Here is a 23,786-nt window from a genome sequence, read left to right on the forward strand (position 1 = left end):
TTGCCTATGATGGACCCCCCCCTTTGAAAATATTCCAGGCTGTGATGACCCCCCCCCAAAGTGATGACCCCTGGCATACCATGCCACCCTTACTTCTGGCTGCTTCTGGGAGCAGTGGCAGCTCTACCTTCAGAGTTGGGTGCCTGGCCAGCAGCTGCTGCTGCTCAGCTCTGAAGACAGTGCTAGGGTGACCAGATTTCCTGACTGTATAGGGACAGTCCTGATATTTGCGGCTTTTGTCTTACATAGGCGCCTATCATCCCCTACCTCTTGTCCTGATTTTTCACACTTGCTGTCTGATCACCCTAGGCAGTGCAGAAGTAAGGGTGGCAATACTGTGATCCCACTATTACAGCCTGGTGACCCCCTTTTGGGTCAGGACTCCCAGTTTGAGAAACCCTGCGATAGAGCATTTTTCTTGCTTGTTTACAGCTTTACATCATGCACTCTAACACAGACATAAAAGATGTGTTACGTTCAAAATGCCACACAGAATAAGCAATAAGCTATCCATTTAAAACACTATTACCATACTCTGTCTAGGTCTCTATTTTATCAGCACTTCATTTGAATGAGAATATTCTTAATTATCTTTTGTACCTGCTGTAGGTATACAAAGGAATATGATCTTTTGGGAAGCACAACAAAGACAGGTCTGCATGTGACAGACCTTTCAACTGGATTTGACTGATAGCAGTACAAAATTGTTAGGAGAAATATAATGAATTACTGGTTGGGCATTCAATACAAAATAGTAAGTGAATCCAGTGAACTCTGATACAAAATGTTTTGTCTTTACATTTTGACCTGTTTACTCTGCAGAAATAAAGAAATACTAAGAAATACTAAGAAAACCAAAACGCATAGCTCAGCTGTTTTGCTTTCAAAGTCTCTGATTGCTGTTGAGATACAACGTGAAATCCCTGAAATGTAAAGCAGAGTAACAAATATAGCTGCTGTTCTCCAGTAAATAAGCCATCTATCATCAGCTAGCACATTCAGAACAGCATGCCAGATATGATACAGTCAAGTAAACTCATAGTTGTAGGTTGTCTCCATTATTTGTCCTTAATAATAACAAAATGTACTTTGATTAAGGTAGGAGTACTGTATAATGGTAATAGAATAATATATATAGCACTAATTTCAAAATAAAATTTGCTCTCATCAAGACATTAAAACACTTTGGAGATTTTATTTGCATCATTGTCAATTTAAATATTCTAAAAGAAATCAAAACATTCTGACAGTGCCTATACAGCATCTTGGCAAACACTTCATGAATAAACAAGACTTTGTTTGTTTAATTACCTTTTGCAGAGTCTTTACCTTCATTTTTTCATGTTAATACATCAATACCTGCCTCATCCAAAGATAGCTTGAGTCTGAAATTGACCTTTGTTCTATAAACATGAGTGCTGATTTACAGATTGAAATATGAAAGCCTGAAATTTCTTTCATGCTTATTTAATCTTAAGAATGTTGGTTTTCTTTGATACAATCAAATTGATATTCAAAAGGTGATTCAGTTGTTCCAGAAAAGAAAGCATTTATGTTTTTTGGTAAGTACTGAGTATACCCATTTACTAATATTTATATAATCAAAATGATCCTTTAAATAGTGATATATTCTAAATGGAGGTTAAAATAATTATTGTTTCTCAATTTTAAATTCACATAGTCTCTTTATATTTCAGACCTTTGTTCCACCACATAGATGTTTTTAATAGATTTAGGGTAATACAAGACACATATTTCCTTGCTTTGGAAACTTTTAATAAAATTATAGTAAATCAGTTAGGCAGATAGTGATCATCGAAGGTTTAGAAAAAATTAATAAAATTGTAACTATATCACTATGGATATCCTCAGTTCATCTATGCATTCCTGCCTTTATCAACCAGTTACTCTACAGAGTAGGTCTTCATTACAAAATATAAATACATTAAGAAACCAAACTATGCAAAGTACTACTAATCATTATTGTAATTTCTTCTGGACAGAAGCCCTGACTTGTTTAATTTCTTTTGTGGTGCCAAGCAAAACATTGGCATTTAACATACAGGGCCAGATCAACCTATAGAAGAAAATGGAAAGACTTCCATTGATTTCAAGAGGCTTTGGATCAGTTCCAAATGGTTCTAAGAATGAAATGAGATAATAGATCAGTGAATGGTAGTTTTGGTGCCTATCTGTAAAGCCCAAACTGGTCTGAGATAGTTACCTGAGCAACTTTTCTAAATCCGTGGCCCAAACTATTAAGATTGGCTGGGATGCTCTTGCTCACTGTTCTTAGTTTCTAATTTCCTATGGCAAATTGCAGGGCAGTCTCAGATTTTCAATGAGCAGAGCAAACTTCAGAACACAATGTCCATCTCATCTTTCTATTTAGCATTCAGGTGATTGTCTTCGGGTTTTATTTTGGTTTGGCTTGTTACAGGGGGCTGAGATGTTCTTTGTCTACTGTTGCTGGTGACAGTTTTGATAATGTGGATCTTTATTTTATGACAGCTTTTATGGCATATGTAATTTATATGTTTCTAATTTTTGTAATAAGTGTACCTAGTTGCTATGGCACTAGGCACTAAAACAAATTAATAAACAAAGTGCCCTATTCCAAAAACAAATATTTGCACATCAAGAAACTTCAGATTTATGTTTTGATATCATGAAAAAGATACTACTAAAAATTACTGACCTGCCACCCACCATCTTATTACCCACCATAAAATGAATTTACCAAACCCTATCTCAGAATTTGTCCAAATCATTTCAACCTATTCCAATCTGGAACCCACAATTGTATCTCTACATCCTCTTTAAAGAGATCAGGTGACATGTATGAAAAAGTCATATAGACCTTACTATCCTTTTATAGAATTATTGAACAACAGAGAATTCTATTGTAGGGATATAATTCTCTGTTCCTTCCATGGAATGGTTTAAAAGAACTATAGAAAGAATATAATTATCTATTAAACTCTATAGGGTGGTTAAACTTCTATAGAACTCTGATGCCTTTATCCTTCTTACACTTTTTATGGGATTTTTCCAGAACAGTAGTGATGCTGGCAGGCAGTGCACTGCACAAAAAGCCTAACCCTGGAATCCGTGTTTATATTTCACATAATTGTGACTTTACTGACACACACATTTTTTCTTCCACAGCACAATCCAGATGGAAATACTTTCCAGAACTTCTGTGCCCTTTTGATTTTGTAGTAGTAGAATTTTATGTTTGTATTTTGGATAATTTAGAATAAAGGATATAATAATGTAGCATGTATTAAATGTATTGATGTATGATTTGACCATATCCTGCAGCCACCCTTTCTGAACAGCAAAAAGGAATGGCCCAAGGGGCCATTTGTAAAAATGCATCAGACAGGCAGCCTGTGTCTGAACTGATGTTAAGGCAGGAACAGACCAGAACAGTCCTTATGGCTGATTATGTTCACCTTTTGTGTTAGGATAAGTTTTCATTACAGTAGGACCTGTGGGGTGGGCCGTCGCAACGTGTGGCTCATGAGACACCTAATGGTCTCGGACACTATTCGATGGTCTAGAGACATTTACATAGAGCACGTCACTGGCCACCGCCAATACCAAGAGTGAGCCGGCGTGACTGTGCACCCACAAGGGGGAAAAGACCTGTAAACCTCCTGTGTTGGACTTTATCCTGTGAGCCCTGAACCCACCGAACTGAACTGAACTCCACCATGTGAGGGTCATCCTATCCCCATTACCCGGCCTGCTTATTTATACCAATGACTGTCTGTAACTTTCTGTATGAGTGATGTACCCTCACTGCTTGCTGACTGTATCTTGATCTCACCCACTGTATACCCCCCACATTGGGTACATTGCAGACTGTATATGTTATGTGCTGTCCAATACCAAAATACTAGCATCCCCCTATACTCTGTATGTTACCCCTGATGACCAATAACTGACATTTCAAACTCTCTGTATCATCAATTTTTAAACATTTTCTAATAAACTTTTAAATTTGCTACAAGGCCTGGTTTCTTATCTGCATGGCAAAGTTGTGTAAGGTTCTTTTGTAATCCCTTTAGTAACTATATAACTGTAATCTTGGCTGAAATTCTCTGTTAAATTGTTTGGTGTGAGTAAAGAATGTGTGGATAGTTAAGGATGAGTGTGAAAGCCATCACAAAAGTCCAGATGGTCAAGAAGAAGTAAGAGACTTGAAAAGACAGCAGGAAATGATCAGAAAACATCCACTGTATCTGATGCTAAACGAGTTAGCAGCATTGACAACCTCAGAGGTACGGCAAACACCCATGAAGGTAAGACAACAAATAAGAGATAACGGCAGAAAACCCCAAGATTAACACCATTAAGAACTAACGATTACAGAATAACATTGTAAAATTCATACACTAAAGTGGGAATTTATAATCATAAAGCTGGGGTGTTCTGCCATAGAACTCTGGATTCAATTCTACAAAGCCTCGGAGCATCAGATTGCAACCGACAGAACCCAGCTCTTCACCCATGCCCAGTCTAACCGGCCATTAGATTGACTCAAACTACGACAGACTGGTAACTATAAGGCCATCTGCAGGACATGTGTGTGTATGTGAGAGAGAGATTGAGTGCATACGCTGTTATATTTTCAATAAACGTGGCATATTGCCTTTTCCCCTGAAAAGATCCCATGTGCCTTTTATAAGCATAACATTTTACATCCCTTTTACATTTTACATTCCCTTTTCAGATCTCAACAAAACGTTTTCTCTACCGTGCTTTTACCTCTAAATTTTAGTCTCATACCCTGCCTTTATTTTTTAACTTTGCAATTGTATTTATCAGGTCTTCCAAGCCTTTTGAATACTGTCTATTAGCAAGAACATGCAAAAGAAAATGATTCCATTATTGTACATCATTGGTCCCTAGAAGCAAACTTCACTCACATGGCCCAAATTAATTTTTTCCATTGAATAAAACAAAACACTTCTTTAATTGTTCTTAACCTTAACATTTATTTGGACTATAATTCTGAAAGTTAGTTAATGTGCTTATGCTAAAATATCAAGTGTAATTGATCTTCAATTATGGTAACTAAGTCGCTGTATTAAATCCCAGATCCTCAGCCCCGTGCCCAGCCTAGGTACTGGCTGGCTGGGCTTCGGGTTGCTGGATGGCTTTTGGAAGGGAAGGAATCTTTCGGCTCATGTTGCCAAGTCACTATGTAGTAGCTACTGCAGCTTCAAGGCAGCAACAGTCACTACGACTCTGACATGGCCTCTCTGCAGACAGAAAATTTGTACAGTAGCAAATTCACAAGTCCAATCCTACTTCAGATGCTATGGAGCACAGTGGGGCATGAACCTGCTGTGTTGACCCCTGGTCCTATGATCTTCAACTTGATGGATACAAACTTGTCGCATTGCCAGGACACACATTGCATTGGGTTGAGGGTGGGGGTTATTTGTACTCAAGAGATAAGGTGAAGTGGTTTGGGCAAGATGTGTGGGTGGACTTGGTATGAGGAGTTCATTTTATATGCAAGCCGCTCATTTTTGCTAGTTTCAACATTGCTGTACTAGCTTATATTCAAGTATATGGGGTAATTGTCACCACATTATGGAAAGAATGTGATACAAACAGTGAGAAATATCTGATAGTGTAAATGAAAGACCTGCTGATAGCATTATGGGTATACTGTAATATTGTTTTCAATGAAGCCTGGGAGCCCTCAGAAACTAGCAGGAGGCACTGAGGTTCTTGAAGGTTCAAGCCCTATATACCATATTTCCTGAGTTTCTGAATATATTAATATGAAGATCTAAAATCTTTTCATTCTATTTCAGAATATAATGATACAAGATGAGCTCTGATGGAAAAGCTATTATAACATGAGCTTTGCTGATTTTCCACATTAAAACTGTTGTTATTCTAGGGACATGGACCAATTTATCCCTTCAGCTACAACAGCACAAGTCTGCAGAACCCAGGATCTTGAATGCTCAGCCACAGAAATTTCATCAAAAAGGAGGGCACAGGAATGTAACTTTCCTGCAACCTTTACTCTTCCAAAAACCTGTAGATGGTGGTGCAACCCTGAAAGTGGGGAGGTCCTGCCTTGGCAAGCCAGAAGATACTCTGATTCATCCCAGAGAGCTTTTGCTGGCAGTGATCAGATTGTGCCCTGGACTGATTTTTAAAGCTACCTCCCACCTTTGGAATAATGCACCCTTCAAGGTCATCTGCTTCTGAAAGAATAAGGCGTGCAGACTGCATCAGAACATGTGAATCTCCCACTGTAGTCTTTAAAATTCTGCGTGTAACACTTCTAGTAATCACAGTTTTGCACCAACCCCACTGAACATGTTGAAAGCAATTAATACTTCGAATACATCTTGCTTATGTTTACATTACAATGGTCTACCCAAGGAGTCCCTAATTAGAGTGACCAGACAGTCTCAATATTTGGAGGTTTTTCTTAAATAGGTTCCTATTACCTCCCACCCTCTATCCTGATTTTTCACACTTGCTGTCTAGTCACCCTATCCCTAATCGACACAACAAAGGTTTTTAACCAGGAAAACATGTACTGGCTACTGAAAATCATGAAAGAAGAGGATATTTTTTACAAAGAAACCACTCTACATTAAAAGAGAACACTATTAAAAAACAATATTCAACTTTATTTCATTTTGGGAATATTTTTGCATAATTTGTAAAATAACAGTCTAGAATGACAAGGCATTTTTACTTTAACTAGTCAGAATAAAAATGTTTCATCTTTTAAAGATGAAACAATTTTGCACAATAACTCAACTTTGACAAATAGCCTTCTAATGATTTTAATGAAAATTCCAATTTTCAGCTCTTGCTTCTCTTCCTGTGTATTAAACATGCTTAGTTTAGATAAGCAAAATTAGCTTTTTTGATATTATGAAGAAAACTAATCAGGGTTTGAATCCTACTAACTAAAACTTGCCTATTTGCTGACAAGCACTTCACAATCGATAAAACTGAACAGCAAAGCATCTACATATTTTGTGATGATGGCTGTTGATTTCAGAGCTGTAGAATCATGGCTGACCCTAATGTACACTGGGTGTTTAATATGGAATGCAGAGTAGCTTGTCACATAAGCTTTCAAGATGGATGACAATTAGACTGAACATAGCCCCATGTAGTGGTTTCATAAATTAGTTATAGGATGGATTCCTTATTAAAAAGATAAAGTTTGCTGGCTGTAAAACACATTGGCAATGTAAGAAATAGTCTGTGAAAATGATGAGTAAGAATGGTATGTAAACCTGTGATCTCAAGGTACTTTTTCATATTTTCTTTTAAAGAAATAAACAACTATTTGCAAAAATATTTACACACACTGACTTATGCTATTTCCTTCCAAATAATACACTGATTTTTTTTAAGCAAGTAGAATATTTTACAACAGATCGTTGTCCTAAGGGCTTGATTCTGCAACTCTTTTACTCAACACAAATAATGATTGCAAAACTGGCCCCTCAGACAGTAGTTTAGATGACACTATGCTCGTGTCATACTCAGGGCCAGTTCCAGGGTTTTTGCCACCCCAAGCAGCAAAAAAAAAAAAAAGCTGCGATTATGAACTGCAGCTCTACCGCCACCGCTTCAGTCTTCGGTGGCAATTCAGTGGCTGGTCCTTTGCTCCGAGAGGGACCCGCTGCCGAATTGCTGCCAAAGACCGGGACGTGTCACCCCTCACTGTTGACCAGGACGTGCCCCTCACTGTTGGCCGCCCCAAACAGCTGCTTGCTGGGCTGGTGTCTGGAGCCAGCCCTGACTATACTGTATGTATTGGGCCACATACTCAAAGGAGCTACTCCAGTATGCCCCATATAAGGATCTGACCCATTGCTGAGAAATTTAATTTACGCTATTTGGGCCTGAATCTATACACAGTTTATACACAGTCATTAAGGCCTGATCTACACAGTTTTTGTATCGGTATAATTATTTTGGTGAGGAGTTTGATTTTTTTACCATAATAGTTATGTGGTACACACACAGTATACATGCAGTTGTACCATATAAAGATGCTTTATACCAGGGGTAGGCAACCTACAGCATGCATACCACAGGCAGCACGCAAGCTGATTTTCAGTGGCACCCACACTGTCCAGGTCCTGGCCACTGACCCGAGAGGCTCTGCATTTTAATTTAATATTAAATGACACTTCTTAAACATTTTAAAAACCTTATTTACTTTACATACAATAGTTTAGTTATATATTATAGACTTGTAGAAACAGACCTAAAAAAAATTAAAATGTATTATTGGCAGGCAAAACCTTAGAGTGTATGAATGAAGACTCGGCACACCATTTCTGAATGGTTACTGACCCCTGCTTTATACCAATATAGCTAATTCCCCTTCTGGTAGGAGAATAAACTAAACTGGAATAAGCACCTTTATACCAGTCTATCTCCCTACACACCAAGGGGTTTGTAGTGCTTTAACTATAAAAGATAATTACAGCAATACAACTTTTGTATATAGAAATGCCCTAAGGTTGTGTTACCACCACTCTGACACCAATAAAGAGGCCTTAAAATGGATGTAACTCTATTTCATGCCAACTTCTAAAGGTAAATAAGTGTATCTAAGAATGAGGCACTTTATTTATTATTATAGGAAACAATCCATGTGATGTATAATCTGGTAAAAAAAAGGCCAAATTTTGATTGATTTACTTGCCTAAATATTGAATATACTGAATACATTGAAATCAATGAGACAACTCATGTGGTTTAAAGTGAGACGGATTTAGCCCTAAGTGCGGAGCCATTTTACAAACAAGTTTAAACAAAAGTTTACCACTATTACACATATTATGTTCAAAGGTGTTTGATGGGCACCTATTTTTTCTGTATTTTGTGTGTGATGAGGTTGAAAGTATCGGGTAGTCTGACAAAATCAGACCTAATGCAGAATTTATCTGATGTCTCCAACACAGAGATATTTTTCTTTAAGTGTAAACACTAAACAAAAATCTGAAACCCATCTAACAATATTACTGAAAGTACTTATTTGCCTTTAAAAACATATTGAGCAGAAAAGACAGAGAAAACCAGGCATAACAGAGAAATTGATGAATGACATTTCAAGTTACTAACATCAGCCATTATAAAGCATGACACTTAAATAACTCCTAAGTAAAAGAACTAATAAACAAACTTCATATTTTTCTGCGCACTTCTTACTTTATCCTAGAGGATAACTTTGCATATTTTGAAAAGCAATTTATAAGCCAGGACCGTATCTTTTCACACGGTAGTGCAGACCAGATGACTTGTTTACTTCCAAAATTTACATATGTTTTTCATAAAGATGAGCTCCTATCTTTAAAAGAATAAATCACAAAGTGTATCATGATTATTTTAAAAACATTAGGTTATGGAAATGTCTTTTGCAGATAACCCATAAGCTGCCACTCATTTTTCCAGCAATCAAATAATTCTCTCATCATACAGAAAGCATCACACAAAACAACAGCAACTTCCTTGGTTGAAATTATACCATCACCAGCCTTTTATTTAAGTGAACACAGTTAGAAAGAGTTATTTATGTTAAGCCTTTAAAATGTTAATGAAAAGAAATACAGAAAAATACGCAAAATTATTGTCACAGAGTAAGAGACTCAATTAAAAACAATCAGGTCTGGCATAGCTTACCTGAACACTTCTCAGTACATCTGCAGCTTAGCTGTCCATTGCCTGTGTGTCCCTGAAACAGCGAGACAGAACAAACTCAATGTAATCAATAAGTAACCTACTGAATCCACTTTAACAACATTTCAGATTCAAATGACAGGACATATGTTTCACAAACTATTCAAAAAGTTAGCATGCAACTCCAGCTGCAAGAGATTTTGTTCACAAACCGAACAGCAAAAGGCCTGTCTTTGTTCTCATCAAAAAAGTAAACCAATCACATTGACAAAAAGCCACCGTAAACAAAAAAACTGTATTTAACGGATTAACAGTTTTGGAATCCCTACCATCAAGTCTTCAGGTTTTTTTTCATCAAAATTTAGGTTATATATTTGTTGTTAGCAAGAGTTGCATTACTATTATTGTTAATTTTAGTTCTGTTTATTACCTTCAGGGTTATGTCTTGTAAAATAATTTTGTTGCCACTAGTTAATGTTAATTAGTTGTTTTAATAGCCTATATGCCTATTTGTTATGGTTTGGTAGGTTTACTTTTTTAACTATCAGTAACTTAATAACTGAGAATATTTAACATTACTCTTGCATACTCAAAATTACAGAGTTACTATTAGTGTTACCTGTTTAACGTTTAGTCATCCTTTGAGTCCTGCGACATATTTCCTTAATAATCATCAGCCATCAAGTCTGATAGTCTCAAAAGAAATATCAGCCCTCTAAACTGCCTTCAAGGGCGGTGATATTTAGCACTGAAAATTACAAATAAAGTTTTTGAAGTTGAATAGCAATAACTGGGCAGTGACACTGATGATTTGTTTGTCAAGACAGATTGTTATATACTATGCAAATGCAGTCAACGCACTCCTCTGAGTGAAAACAAGTATGTGAATCTATGCAATGCTCACATGTTGAATGGGATATTTAATGTGCGGGGAAACTCAAAGGTTGAAGAACTAGCATTTAGACAGTCTAATAGTGGTAAGTGGTAATCTTACCTCTTTAAACTCCATTACACTCTCACGAGAGACATGCTAATACAAACAAGTCAATCAGAGTTTGTGTTTAGCAAGATCAAGCTTAGAGGATAGTTTAAAATCCATTTATTGTTCTAAAGCAATTTTTTCCATTAACATGTTATACATTAGTGTTTACTAACCATGATTCATGTAACAGTTTAGTTTGTTAACTTTTAAATTATTTAACAACCATAAGTTATTAATACAACTTTTAAAGTCTTACACAAAATTCTTAAAACAAGCTTGGGTTCATTTTTGTAGTTTTTATATATAAAACATTTTAGGCATCTCTTGAAAAAGAAATAAAGCAGGCATTTAAAGCTAGAAAACAAGTAATTCCAAATTTAGTTTGTTACAAAAGGTTTCAGCTTTATTGACAAATTATGGCAAACATATTTGACAAAATTATGGTTTCCTATTTAGAGAAGCTTACACATGGAACTTTATGTGATTTTTTTTTAACAAATACAGGTTAAAACACTGAACAAATTCAGTTAGCTACATACATAAAGTAGCTGCTTGTTTTCAACCCCATTAAAACAGCATTTAAAATTAAATTTACAAACTTAATATCGAACATCTTAATCTAACTAACATATATTAAAAAAGACAGGTTAAAACATCTTATCTATATCTTGATTACTGTTTGGTTCAAAATAAAAAAATCATATTACAGTCTTCTAGCAACCCTAAACAAAACTCAACCTTAGCTAGTATGTAGAGAGACTCAAGATCTGTAACAGCATCATGCTTTCTTTTTTCTTAAGTTACACACAACAATGAACAACAATCAAGAGAACATCATCCTTCAAATGGTTTATAGACAATGCTTGCCAAAGTTATTTTTTTAAGTCCGTGTTATAAAATAATACTAATGTTAATGTCACTCCAATGTTATAGGAAATACAAGTAGTACACAGGGTAATCATGAGCAGTAATCCCTAGGATAGAAAAGAAATGGACTATTACTTGTCTTGTTGCTGTTTATGTGGAGACCACAGGCTATTAATTGTCTTTGAGTTGAGGTCACAGATGAGGAGGACCTTCAATATCTACCATAGGGGTGTTCCCTGTAACCCCCTCGGGCTGACCTTGGAGGTGGTGCCTTTAGGCTGGAACGGGTTGTGGCCCATTCTTCTTGTGCTAAAAACAGAAGAAGAGAACATTTTTTGTAAAAGACTAAATCTGAAAGTGCAAAAAGATATCAGTGACAGTGATTGTCAAAGATCCAAAGGATCCTGGTTGTGTGTTTAGCAAACACAAACTGACGGTGGCTTTATCATCCATTGCTTAGTCCTTCCTAAAATCTTAAGAAGGTTTGACTGTCTGCTTACAGAATTTGCAGTAAAGATTAGCATATCTCATTCCTTCACTTTCAGCAGAGTGTGAATATCCAGTTTACTGGTAATGCAGTCAGCTTTGGAAAAAACACAGCATTAGTGTACCAGTTCAGAACGTATTCTATACAGAGCTTCTAACATCCCAAGCTAAAGCACCAAAGGGAATAATATTTTATGCCGCTGCTATGTTAACAAGATTAGGAGTTGAATCATAATTGAAATACATTTGATTTTCCACTTCCATTTTGGACCGAAAAGAGGGAAATGAAATAACGGAAGGAACAATATCCGGAAATGAGGCAAGTGCATTAAGTGAAGAAGTATTACTGTGGGTGGCAGCATTCCCATCAACTTCTGAATGAATTTTGTTTTCATGACAGAAGCACTCAGAAAGAACTAAGTTAATATGCTTAATGCTGGCAGACTGGTATGTGGATTGTGTTGGTCTATTATTATAAATCAGATGTGTACGGAAGTTAGCTCTCCTAAGGCAGCAGATATGAAAATGAGAGCACAAGAGGATAGAAAGGAGGTGTGTTCCAATGATTAAAGAACTAACCTAGGACTCAAAACCAGGAGCTCTAATCCCAAATCTCACACTCAGCAATTCAGCTAAGTTAAATGCTGGCACCTCCATGTGGTGGATGTCAAGAGCAGGTACTGCATAGGGCATGGGTATGGTAAAACGGACTGGCAAATGATTTCAAGGTGGCATTCTTTAAAGGAGTGGAGAAATGGGGTTCAGGGCTCCCTTGACTGGTCAACCCTCCTCCAGTATACCTTCCCCTTAGCCCACAAACAGGGGGAAGTAGTGAGGTCTAAGCAGCGGATTGCCTGGGACCTCAATGGGAAAGGAGGAGGGCTGACAGAACCCTTGACTATATGGAAATGATGACGGAATTACCTGAACTGTAAAATTTTGTCTGCCGAGTATTCCCAGATATTTAAGGATGAGGTTGTGGCCTTCCACATCCTTAAAACCACATCCAGTGCCTCCTATATTTCTTCCGATACAGCTGGTCAAAAGAGGGCTTTTTGCTGGCACAGCGTTAGGTATAAATACCCACCTTGCTCTTTCCGTTACCTGTGGCAGAGGGGATAAGTCTTCCCTCCAACCGAGTTTGGCTGAACTGCTTCCTGCCTCTTCCTTGAAGCAAATTCCCTCTCTGGGGAGGAAGGGGTCTTAAAGGGAGTAACAACCCCTTTTCTTCTAATCTGCTGGCCATGCCACCGTTGCAATTCCCCTTTTCTGTCAAGCTGGACAAAGGGTTCCACCAGCTCTAAAACCTTAACATTTACAACACTGTGCTATCTGAGATACAAAAGTTGTGGTTTGTAAGGAAATATAGCAGTATCCTGGAAACCACAGGGTGGCTAATGTAGATTTTTTTACTTATGATCATTGTGCTGATATTACATATACATTGTGAAGATTAATATTTGTACTATTATAAGTGCTAGGAATTCTTGTGTTTGTTTAGGGGGGAAATTTGATTTTTTAACTTGAATAAGAAAAAGGACACCTGGAAAGAAAAGGCTGGGAAGAAGTTTGAAAGGAGAGTTTACAGTGGTTGAAAGGAAGCCAAAGGAAAAGATGGGTTGAGATAACCAAGAAAAAGCTTTGAGAGCACAATAAAAAGCAGGGGGAAATGGTAAATTGAAAAGAGTGGTGAAGTCTGGTATAGTTGTCTTAAAATTATTAATTGAGTGGTAACTCAAAATATATGCCCTTTACCCTAGCCTAAAGTGAGAGTACCTTTCTCCACTTACAAGACGGGCAATGTAATGGTACAAATTGGACTATTCAATTTCATAAATTTTGACAGGGACCTGAAAATTATTTAATCTGCTTAGATTTAAAATTTAACTACTTCCATCTTTACAAATGTACATGCTTTATTTTTCATGTATTCAGTATTATGCAAAATGCGTCTCCCTAAGAAGGCAGCCATTTAAAATGGATTTCCCTGGTCAAGACTGACAGTGCACAAACTAATAGGATGATTCCCTGATTCTTCAGTTGACCTGTCCTGTTAGGTGGATTGGAGACATGTAGAGCACTGCCGAGTTCTCCAGACTCAGTGTGGCAGGTGATGCTCACCTTCCCAGGATATAAGTGAGGTGTGAATGGCCCCTTTAGGCACATATATCTAGTGTGTGGTGCTGAGCAATACTAAGAGGGGGACCCTAGCGCCAGCAAAGCCTGGAGGGAAGGTGTGGGCTGGTGTTTCCTTTATTTTGTTAACTTGTTAAAAAAAATAACACCAAGAAGGGGGTGAGTTGTGAAGCAACACACATTTGTTAGCTGTTTTGTATCAGGGTGGAACAATATGTACATAATTGTACTCTGTTGTGTAATATTCTAATTTAATTCCTAACAAGCTCAGTGGATCCATTCTTAAACTTTGTGGGACCCAAAAGGCAGCGGTGAGGGGAATCTAACAATTTCTTTTTTACTCTCTTTCCTCCACTTCTAGAAGGGGGAGATCGGGATATGAGATGTCAAGTCAGTGCCTGGCCACAGGACTCACCAAACATGAGTTGGCATGTATTCTTTGTGCCTTAAGCCTGCCCTGAGCATTAAAGAATATGTAGTCATTTTGTTTCTTTTTTTTTAAAAATCACCAAAACATGAGACTAAAACTTTCTATAGAAAGGAAGATACATACATACATTCTATAGAAAGGAAGATAACATTATAAAGGAAGATTAAAAAATCAAGAGGATATTAATAATAATTTTCCGGAAAGATAGCCATATTGCCTGAAATTTAGCCTGCTGTTTGATTTATGGAATGATACTCTGAATTAAATGTAAAGTAAAACTTTAAAATCTTCACTTCCATTTAGAAATGTCACAACTTTTCTTTTTTTAAACCAGGTTGGTTAGAGCGGAAGGGAAAGCACCTTCTAGAACAGTTGGAGAGTTGAGGTAATGGTCCCATACTTCAACTGGCTTCAGGGGCTGTGGACACTTGCTGAAGCTGTCTCCTCCATTCTTTCCTTTGATAGTTTACTTATGCATTTTATTTACGAAGAAGATAAAGTGACAAAGAATCGAGTGAAACTAACATGTACAGAGAGTTCCATTCTGCCCTATGTCTTAAAAAATCCTGCATCAATTAAAAAAAATTTGGGAAAAGTAGTTGTGTCTTTGCCTGCTCCCAGGCCAGCAACATTTATACTGTAAAACGCTCTTTTTCTTTGAAAAATCTTTTTTGCACATCTGGTGAGTCCAAGGTACAAATAGGTGCTTTCAGCAGATATGCTCAGTGTGTCAACCATACATAAAACCATATATAGGATAAGCTCGAGTGTGATTATGTCTACTTTTCACAGCACAGTACCTCCTTCTGTCTGCTGAATCCATAATATGCTTTCTATTCATTTCTTTACATTGCATAACATAGAGTGGCACAGTAATCAGAGTGAGGGAGGAGCGAGAAATAAGTAATTTTGAACTGAAACTCTGTGGTATAAAAGGCTTAGTCAACATGTGTATGATGTGTGTGTTCATGTTGCTAAACTGTGACTTGGCCACCACTCCTACACAGGTGAATAAGGGCCTATTTTACATCTCTAGATCCTTGGGCATGGGAGTGCAAGACAAGAGGGATGGTACATGCCCACTTACTCCGTAGTCAATGGGAAGGGGCTGAATCTTGGCTTCATCCTCCTAATGAATTGGACAGAGTTGTGAGTATTGTAATTTACTGCTGATTAGAGCTCTGCAGGAACCAAAAGGACCATTTTGTAGGAAATTCTGCAATTTTGAAATATGTTTTCATTTTGAACTGTAACAAAAACATGGAATTTTGAAACTGCCTGGAAATGAATCAAAATATTTTGTTCCAATAAAATTGAAACACTTTGTTCCAGTTTCAATTTGAATATAAAACACAATAAAATTCTAAAATACCATTTAGAACCCAAAATTAAAACATTCCATTCTGGTAAAGTCAAACCAAAACATTTTATGGAATGCTTCATTTCAATTTGCTTTTGAAAATTGAATTTTATTGAAATTGACGAATTGATGTGGAAAGTTTTGATTTTGATGAGACAGCATTTTCCGACAGAATAACATTCAACCAACTCTACTGTTGGGCAGGCCAGCAGCACATTACAACCCTACTGGTAAAAGGAGAAAGCAGAGAAGGAATTGTGCCTCAAAGGGGTGTGTATGAATCAAAATGCCTCCTGGGACTACTCCTTGGTTGGTGCTTGAAGTCACAGTCTAGTTAGCATGATTTTAAAATGTGTCTGAAACCAACAGAGCTACTTGCATGATTTGGCCCCACATTGTCCCACTTTGTATGTGGATGAGAGCAGTATCAAGACCTACAAGTTCATTCTGCCTGAAAACTATATCAGCTATAGAAAATTAGGAAAGTCTAAAAAGAAAAGTGTCATACAAAGTTTCTTTTTTAACAAGAACACATATGGGATGACATTATAAAAGGGAAGAATGATAATTATTTCTGTTAAGTGTTTGATATTTTCAGTATTAACAAGTCAACATATTAACTGCTTTTTCATGTAAAGTAAAATGCAACTGTCTGAAGAGGGCAACTCCACTGAAGTCAAGTGGATTGTCCCACTTTCACCAGGGATGATTTTGGCCCTGCGATAATAGAATGTAGATGTGGAAAAATCTAATAGATCTTCAACTTCACTCCTCTGCAAGGGCGGCTTACAGCCCTTTGGATAAGGAAATCTATTCCTGTTTTAAAGATCACCTTGTATAAAAAAAGATCAGCTTTAGGAAATGTACACGATCTAATACTCATGTAAATGAACTACTACATATCTTCTAGACTATAAATTGTCCTAACTTCTGTTTTAAAAAGAAAAACAATTCCTGAAGTTCAGAAAAGAATGCTTTGTAGTCATCTGTCTTTGAAGTTTGACATGCAGAGCCTATTGTTGCGATCACTTGCTTTCTTTTTAAAATTCCAAAAATATAAAAATGATATTTCATAAAATATTCCACTCAAAACATATGTGACAACTATTGTTGTGCTTTTATTTTGCTAGGGACCACAAGCATTTCTGAAACATGAATCCAGTCTCTCATAAAAAGTCAGGTTACTCATCATTTTCACAGCTCATTAATCGGAACATCTAATCATGGCAGAGATACTGCAATCACAAAGGTAAATTATATTTCAAAGTACCCAGAAGGAGCAATAATATGTAAAACTCTTTAGCTTGTCCTAACTAAGCGATCATGTTTTTATTTTTAAAACATCATTGATGTATGTGGTTAGTAAGTGAATAATTGGATAGCTCTAGAGTAAATATGTAGGCAACACAATTTGTAATGAAAATACAAACACAAAAGGTATGGAAACAAAAGTGAAGATATAAAAGATGCCTTCTTATGAAAAAGAAATAAAAAAAATACAGTACTAACGTATATCACATAGTCTACTATTCTTTCAGAAGGAATGGCTTAGACTTCTGTTGCACTTCCCATCCCTTCCTCCCCCTGAAATGTTCAGAAAGTTCTTTTGTGGATTATCAAGGTTTTTATGGTCGCACAAAACCAAAGTTTACTGTGGAAAGCTATCACCTGGAAGCCCGAGGAAGTGGCAGACAATATGATATAAACCTAAATCCTCAGGTCTCTTACACCCGGATGGGAATAGTTTCCCATATACTGAATTTTAAAGTACAGACTCTACAGTTTGTTTGATTATACCCTTTGAAAATGGTATTTTGCTCTAAATGTGCTGCAGCTTCAATTACCCTTTGCTGAAGTGTGAGTGCATTTCCAGGGAACCCATGGGGAGATGTAAGATTTAGATGAAAAAAAGGAGAAGCAATTTATTTATATAAATAAAAATGACTAAAATAACAACAGGCACAGTAAGTGCTCAACACAAAGACAAAATAATAACATTCGCCCACATCAGGCTCTCTCCAATACCCTCATATAGAAGAGAAATCTACAGTCCTTCAGCCAGAGTTCACATAGTATAAATATGACATTGCATCACTCAGCTTATTTTTACTGGCAAACATTGTTCCTAGAGTAATGCTCTGCTGCTTTCTGTACCCACATCTGATTTTGGGAAAAGAGGAAGTCCTAATTTGCAGCCTGTGGCTCCCTGCTCCATCCCAGGTCACATCTTCTCACGGCAATCAAGAGTTAGTTCTTTGCCTTCTACCTCCTTAAGGGAATATAGCTGATTTTTACCAGCCCACATGGAGGGGGAAGTCATCCTCATCCTAAAATACAGGAGGAGCTCAGCTAGGGCCTATATATCTTTAAAAAGTATGATGCCCATTTTTCTTGCCCAAAATAATGAAATGCGCTGAGCGCATCTTAGTTGTACCCTATTGACAGCAATACCCAGTAGCAAGCTCAGAGTTGTATGTGTTAAGAGAGCATGTCCTTGGGAAAAAGTAGCTAGCAACTGCTCTTGGTATGCCACCAGAGGCTTCCCAGTTGGACCGATATTATCAGATTGTAGCCATTCCTGATGCTACAGACAACATTTCTATGCAAATCACACAAGGGATCTGGAAGTAGAAGCCTAAACCTTCACCTTGGAAATCACTTGAGCTCCAGTAGCTGTTAGTAGTTTCTTTCTTGTGGAAAGAGGCAGACATTAGGGGGCAACATTACACACATTTTCTGATCCACATTATGCCCATACATTTCAAAATGACATTCTCAGCCACTAGTAGAGCTTCAGCAGCAATACCAACAGCCATCTTGGAGACAAACAAAGGAATGAACCTCTCAGTTTAACTCTGGACCTGAAAACCTAGAGGGGGAGAAGAACAGGCAAACCATCTAATCAATAGTCTTGCCGGTGCAGCACTGTTCTCTGTTGTATATTGTAAGGTCTGTGAGGCAAGGACTGTCATTTTCCAAATAGTTGTGCAGCACGCAGCATAATGGAGCTCCTCTCTGGTTGGCCTCTGTGCGCTATTATAATAAAAATGAAATAAATTTACCAGTGTTTTGTGCATTGGGAGATTATTTTGCAGGTGCCTACATCTGAGGATCAGAAAGAGTTTCCCAATGTGCAGCCTAAATTTTCCCTTTGTTAATTTCATCCATAACTCCAAGCTTTACCATTTTTTACTTTCCACAGGACTACTCACACTAGAAAGGAGTATGTGTGGTAATATCCCTAAGATGGAACCAAAACAGACTCCTATTTATTTATATATTTTCACCATCGGTGAGAACCACCCTAAGTGATTTGTTCCTCTATATCAGAGGTGGGCAACCTGTGGCCCGCAGGCCACATGCTGCCTGTTGGGTAATCTGCTGTCGGGCTGCAAGACAGCTTGTTTACACTGACTGTTCACAGGCATGGCTGCTCGCAGTTCCCACGGGCCATGGCTGACTGTTCTCTGTTCGCCGTTCTCTCTTTCACTGTCTCGCGACCTGCCAGTGGATTATCCTGACGGGCCGCATGCGGACCCCGGGCCACAGGTTGCCCACCACTGCTCTATATGAACATGTGTCCTTCCCCTCCATACCTCATTCTAGGGTTTTTTTTCCTCTCTCCCCTCTTTCAGTCCAATCCAAATGCCTTTCTTTTTTCTGTCCTTCAGAGACACAACAGGTAAATCCCACTGCAGGGAGAGCAGCACCTTTTCTCTCAATCAAGTTAATCCACCTAACACCCCATGAGATATGATTTATCTCCAGTTTACAGATGGGGAATAGGAAACAGAGAGGTGCTATGCCTTGCTGTAAATCAAACAGTGAGTTAGGAGGAGATTTAGCATTAAAACTCACTCATTCCTGACTCCTGTTTCTGAGCTCATTTCACTAGACGATAGTTCCTCTTGCAGTGTTTCCCAAGTGTTGTACTAAATGCTGAATACATTTTAATATCACACCTACATGAGCACTAAATGTGTTTCAGCATCAGAGTTAATGCAATGAGGTTTCTTTATCATAGGTCACTGTGATTGTCTCATTTAATGGCTAGCAAATCAAGAGCTTTGTGTTTGTCACTGTCATAAATGGATAGTTAAGAGTTAATAGAACAGAAGTACTTCATATCTCTTTTGCTTGTAAAGGGTTAACAAGATCAGTGAGCCTGCCTGTCACCTGACCAGAGGACCAATCAGGGGACAGGATACTTTCAAATCTTGAGAGAGGGAAGTTTTTGTGTGTGCTGTTAGGATTTGGTTGTTCTCTCTGGGTTCTGAGAGTGACAGTCTCTTATATGTCCAGAATAGTAAGTACTAGGTAGATAAAGCGAGTTAGGCTTATGTTTGTTTTCTTTATTTGCAAATGTGTATTTGGCTGGAAGGAGTTCAAATTTATATTTTGCTGAAAGGATTTTAATTTGTACTTGTATACTTAGGCTGGGAGGGTATTCTCAGTGTCTATAGCTGAAAGACCCTGTACCTATTCCATTTTAAATTTACAAAGATAATTTTTACTGTTTTTCTCTCTTTAATTAAAAGTTTCTTGTTTAAGAACTTGATTGTTTTTTTATTCTGGTGTGAGACCCAGGGGACTGGGTCTGGATCCACCAGGGAATTGGTGGGGAGCAAGGAGGGAAAGGGGAGAGAGAGGCTAATTTCTCTCTGTGTTAGGATTACTGTCTCTCTCAGGGAGAGTCTGGGAGGGGGAGAGAGAAGGAGGAGGGAAGGTGGATTTTCCTCTCTGTTTAAGATTCAAGGAGTTTGAATCACAGTGATCTTTCAGGGTAACTCAGGGAGGGGAAGCCTGGGAGAGGCAACGGTGGGGGAAAGGGTTTACTTTCCTTGTGTTAAGATCCAGAGGGTCTGGGTCTTGGGGTTCTCCGGGCAAGGTGTTGGAGGGACCAGAGTGTACCAGGCACTGGAATTCCTGGTTGGTGGCAGCGCTACAGGTTCTAAGCTGGTAATTAAGCTTAGAGGAATTCATGCTGGTATCCCATCTTTTGGACGCTAAGGTTCAGAGTGAGGAATTATACCATGACAGTCACCTAGGAAGGCAATAGGCATAAGAACTTGTGTCAGTAAAATAGATTGTGATCAGCAATCTGAGGATGTGAAACACACACACAATTATGACAGAGCAATGAGACAAAGGTACTAGCTCAGTCTCAAATGAATCAAACCTAATCTAATTTCTGTGATCTAATTTCAGTGCCTGCTCCAAGAAACTGGCAACCAGCCAAAGGTGGAAACACCAGTTAGTCAACAAGCAAGTGTGCAGTGGTCTTTCATGTGGGTCAGTGGCAAAATAACAAACACGGCATGTTCTGTATGAAAAGCACAGCATACTGTGCAGGTCACCTATAAAGGAAAGAGGGCACAAAATAGATCAGTTATCTTCTATCTACACTAAGCTTCATACAGCATTTCAGTTAGGCTGAGTCCATAGTATTTCACCAGTTGCATAATGTAAGTTTTGCCTTTCTTTCCCTCTTGGTTTGCACTCAGCCCTATGCTCAATGTCCTACATTTCCATGACATTCCTTCTGGCCAAGAAACCACTGCTCTCAAATTAGATAGGGGCCTCTTCCTTTCAGCTCGGGTCTCTGCAGTACTAACACTTTTCATTTTATTTTACTGTAGTTTTTCTTTTAAATCCACGTAAAAGGAAGTTATTAACAACCGAGGTTCACACTACAGTTACATCTATGTTTTGAGGAGTGTGAAACTGCTCTGTTCAAGGTACTATAGAGCAATTCTATATCATGGAGCAATTCCCATCCACCCTCCTTTATGACAGTAAGTGATTTTAAAGCAACAAAATATTTCTGAGTGTTAAGAAAAACAAGCTGACCCACCATGTTGCCATTTTTCAAGGTCCCACAAGGAACCTCAAATTTAAATTATTGATTTCACTATCAAAAATAAAAATAATGCCTGTGAAATGCCAGAAAAATCTGCATATTTCCATGTACTAGTAGCTTGAAATATTTGAGCAATTTTGGTAAAATATTCTACTTTGATTACATTGATTCATCCAGACCCAGGAAGGGGCAAAGATTTTCTTCTGATGGGCTCCACACCAAGCATTGTTGTTTTCTGTACATGATACTACATCACTTCCTGCACAGAACTGCACAGCTTCCTGAACCCCAGCAGACAGATTCTGTAACTGACAACAGCCTGGCGTTAGGTAGCTCAGGTAGGGATTGTGCCTCAAAAGACACAGTGTGCTGGGGGAGAATGCACAATGTCTCTCTGAATGGTGCAGCCAACTCTGTGGACCCTAACTAGCTCTGCTGGCCATGGCATTGCCATGGTCTCTCACCCACCATGTCTCATTTAGGGTAGATCAGGCACTAAGGCATCAGTTCCTACATTTCCTGGGGAATAGGAATTGTGATTGTTCCTGTATTGGCATGGTTGGATGCATTTGAGGGAAATGCTTTTGCATTCCTGCCAACTCTGTGCATTTGCACAAGGGCCAGAGTGCACCTAACCCCACTGTGGAGATCCCCTGAACAGGGCTGGCTCCAGGCACCAGCTGACCAAGCATGTGCTTGGGGCGGCACCTTGGGGTGGGGAGGTGCTCGTTTTGGTTTTTTTTGGTTCAGCAGGGCAGGGCTGAAGGGTTGGTTTTTTTTGTGTTTCCGCCGGGCAGTGCTCGCAGGGAGGAGCATGTTTCAGCGGCACAGTGCTTGGGGGCGTGGGGGCGAGAGCTTGGGCGGCGGCTTCAGGCAGTGTGGCGCTCAGGGAAGCGGGGGTTTGGGTGGCGCAGCACTCGGGGGCTTGGGCGGCGCGGCACTGTGGGGACTTCAGCAGTGTGGCGCTCGGGGGGGGCGGGGGTTTGGGTGATGTGGCGCTCGGGGATGGCGGCTTCGGGCAGTGCGGCACTGGGGTGGGGGTTCGCAGCGCTCCCAGGGGTGTGTGTCTTATGGCGGGGCAGTGCTCTCTTTTTTTGCTTGGGGCAGCAAAAAAGTTAGAGCCGGCCCTGATTTTGAATGGATCATTCTGATTCATAAAGGTCAGTTTTTATTATTACAATTGCATGGTAGTACAACTGAAAATGAGACCCTTTTTGTGATTTCCTTACTGTAATAAAAAGGCATTTTCTAACAACAATAATGGTTTTATCTAATTAATTTTGTGTTCAGATTTATTAAAAAAAGAATGCTAAAAATAATACTTTATGGAACAGGGAGCTCAGAAGCAGAATACTGAAATGACTTATTTCTCCCACAGCTTTCACATACTCACCTGCCTAGCTGCATCCCTGATCTGTTCTCTTTTTAATATCTTCTTTTCTATGGGAGCCCAGAAATGCTGCTACTTCTGGGAAGGAACAAGTTGCAGTTACCACTACAGAACATGAAAGCTGGATCTGAAGCCAGATCTACTGGAATCGAGGGTTTTGATTCCAGCCCTTTCACATGTGTTCTGGTACATAGTAAATTCCAAAGTGAGGGGTAATTTGACTTGAAGGCCATATAGCACTCAGCAGAGAGGCTAGCATGATCTCCATGACAGAATCACAAAGATAGGTGTCTGAAAAGGTAATGTGAGACAGGGGAGGCAGAAAACTTGGGGACATGTTTTGAGGATCACAAGGAGAGATATGCTATTGAAGGACAGTGTGGAAGTATATACTGGAGGGGGTGAATAGAAAACTTACAGAGTTGAGGTTATGGAACAGAAGAATAGAGCTAGTCAGAGATGTTGCAGTGGGAGGGAAGGGACAGGAGAAGAGAAGAGTGAGCCTGAAATCTTTCTACAGTACAGATAAACTATGGAGAGGTATCTAAACTTCTGAGTGCTCATGTGATCCTTACACAT

The 23,786-nt window shown here is 38.6% G+C and overlaps 1 protein-coding gene across 3 annotated transcripts in view; it reads right to left on the minus strand.

Annotated features, from left to right (window-relative positions):
- KHDRBS2 (KH RNA binding domain containing, signal transduction associated 2) overlaps positions 1-23,786 on the minus strand; it is a 669,346-nt gene that overhangs the window by 40,986 nt on the left and 604,574 nt on the right. For 2 of the 3 annotated variants that reach the window (XR_003999512.1, XR_003999511.1), the window contains 2 exons: positions 11,681-11,854; positions 9,700-9,751 (listed from right to left, as the gene is read on the minus strand). Coding sequence is in view for 1 of the 3 variants with exons in the window: in XM_030555661.1 (XP_030411521.1) it covers positions 11,757-11,854 (98 nt within the window). In the remaining 2 variants the exon portion in view is untranslated. Of the gene's footprint in view, positions 1-9,699; positions 9,752-10,961; positions 11,855-23,786 lie in introns of those variants that run through there. The other variant, XM_030555661.1, reaches the window with a different exon arrangement.

This window comes from Gopherus evgoodei, chromosome 3 (assembly GCF_007399415.2).
Source record: "Gopherus evgoodei ecotype Sinaloan lineage chromosome 3, rGopEvg1_v1.p, whole genome shotgun sequence".
NCBI classification, from domain to species: domain Eukaryota; kingdom Metazoa; phylum Chordata; order Testudines; family Testudinidae; genus Gopherus; species Gopherus evgoodei.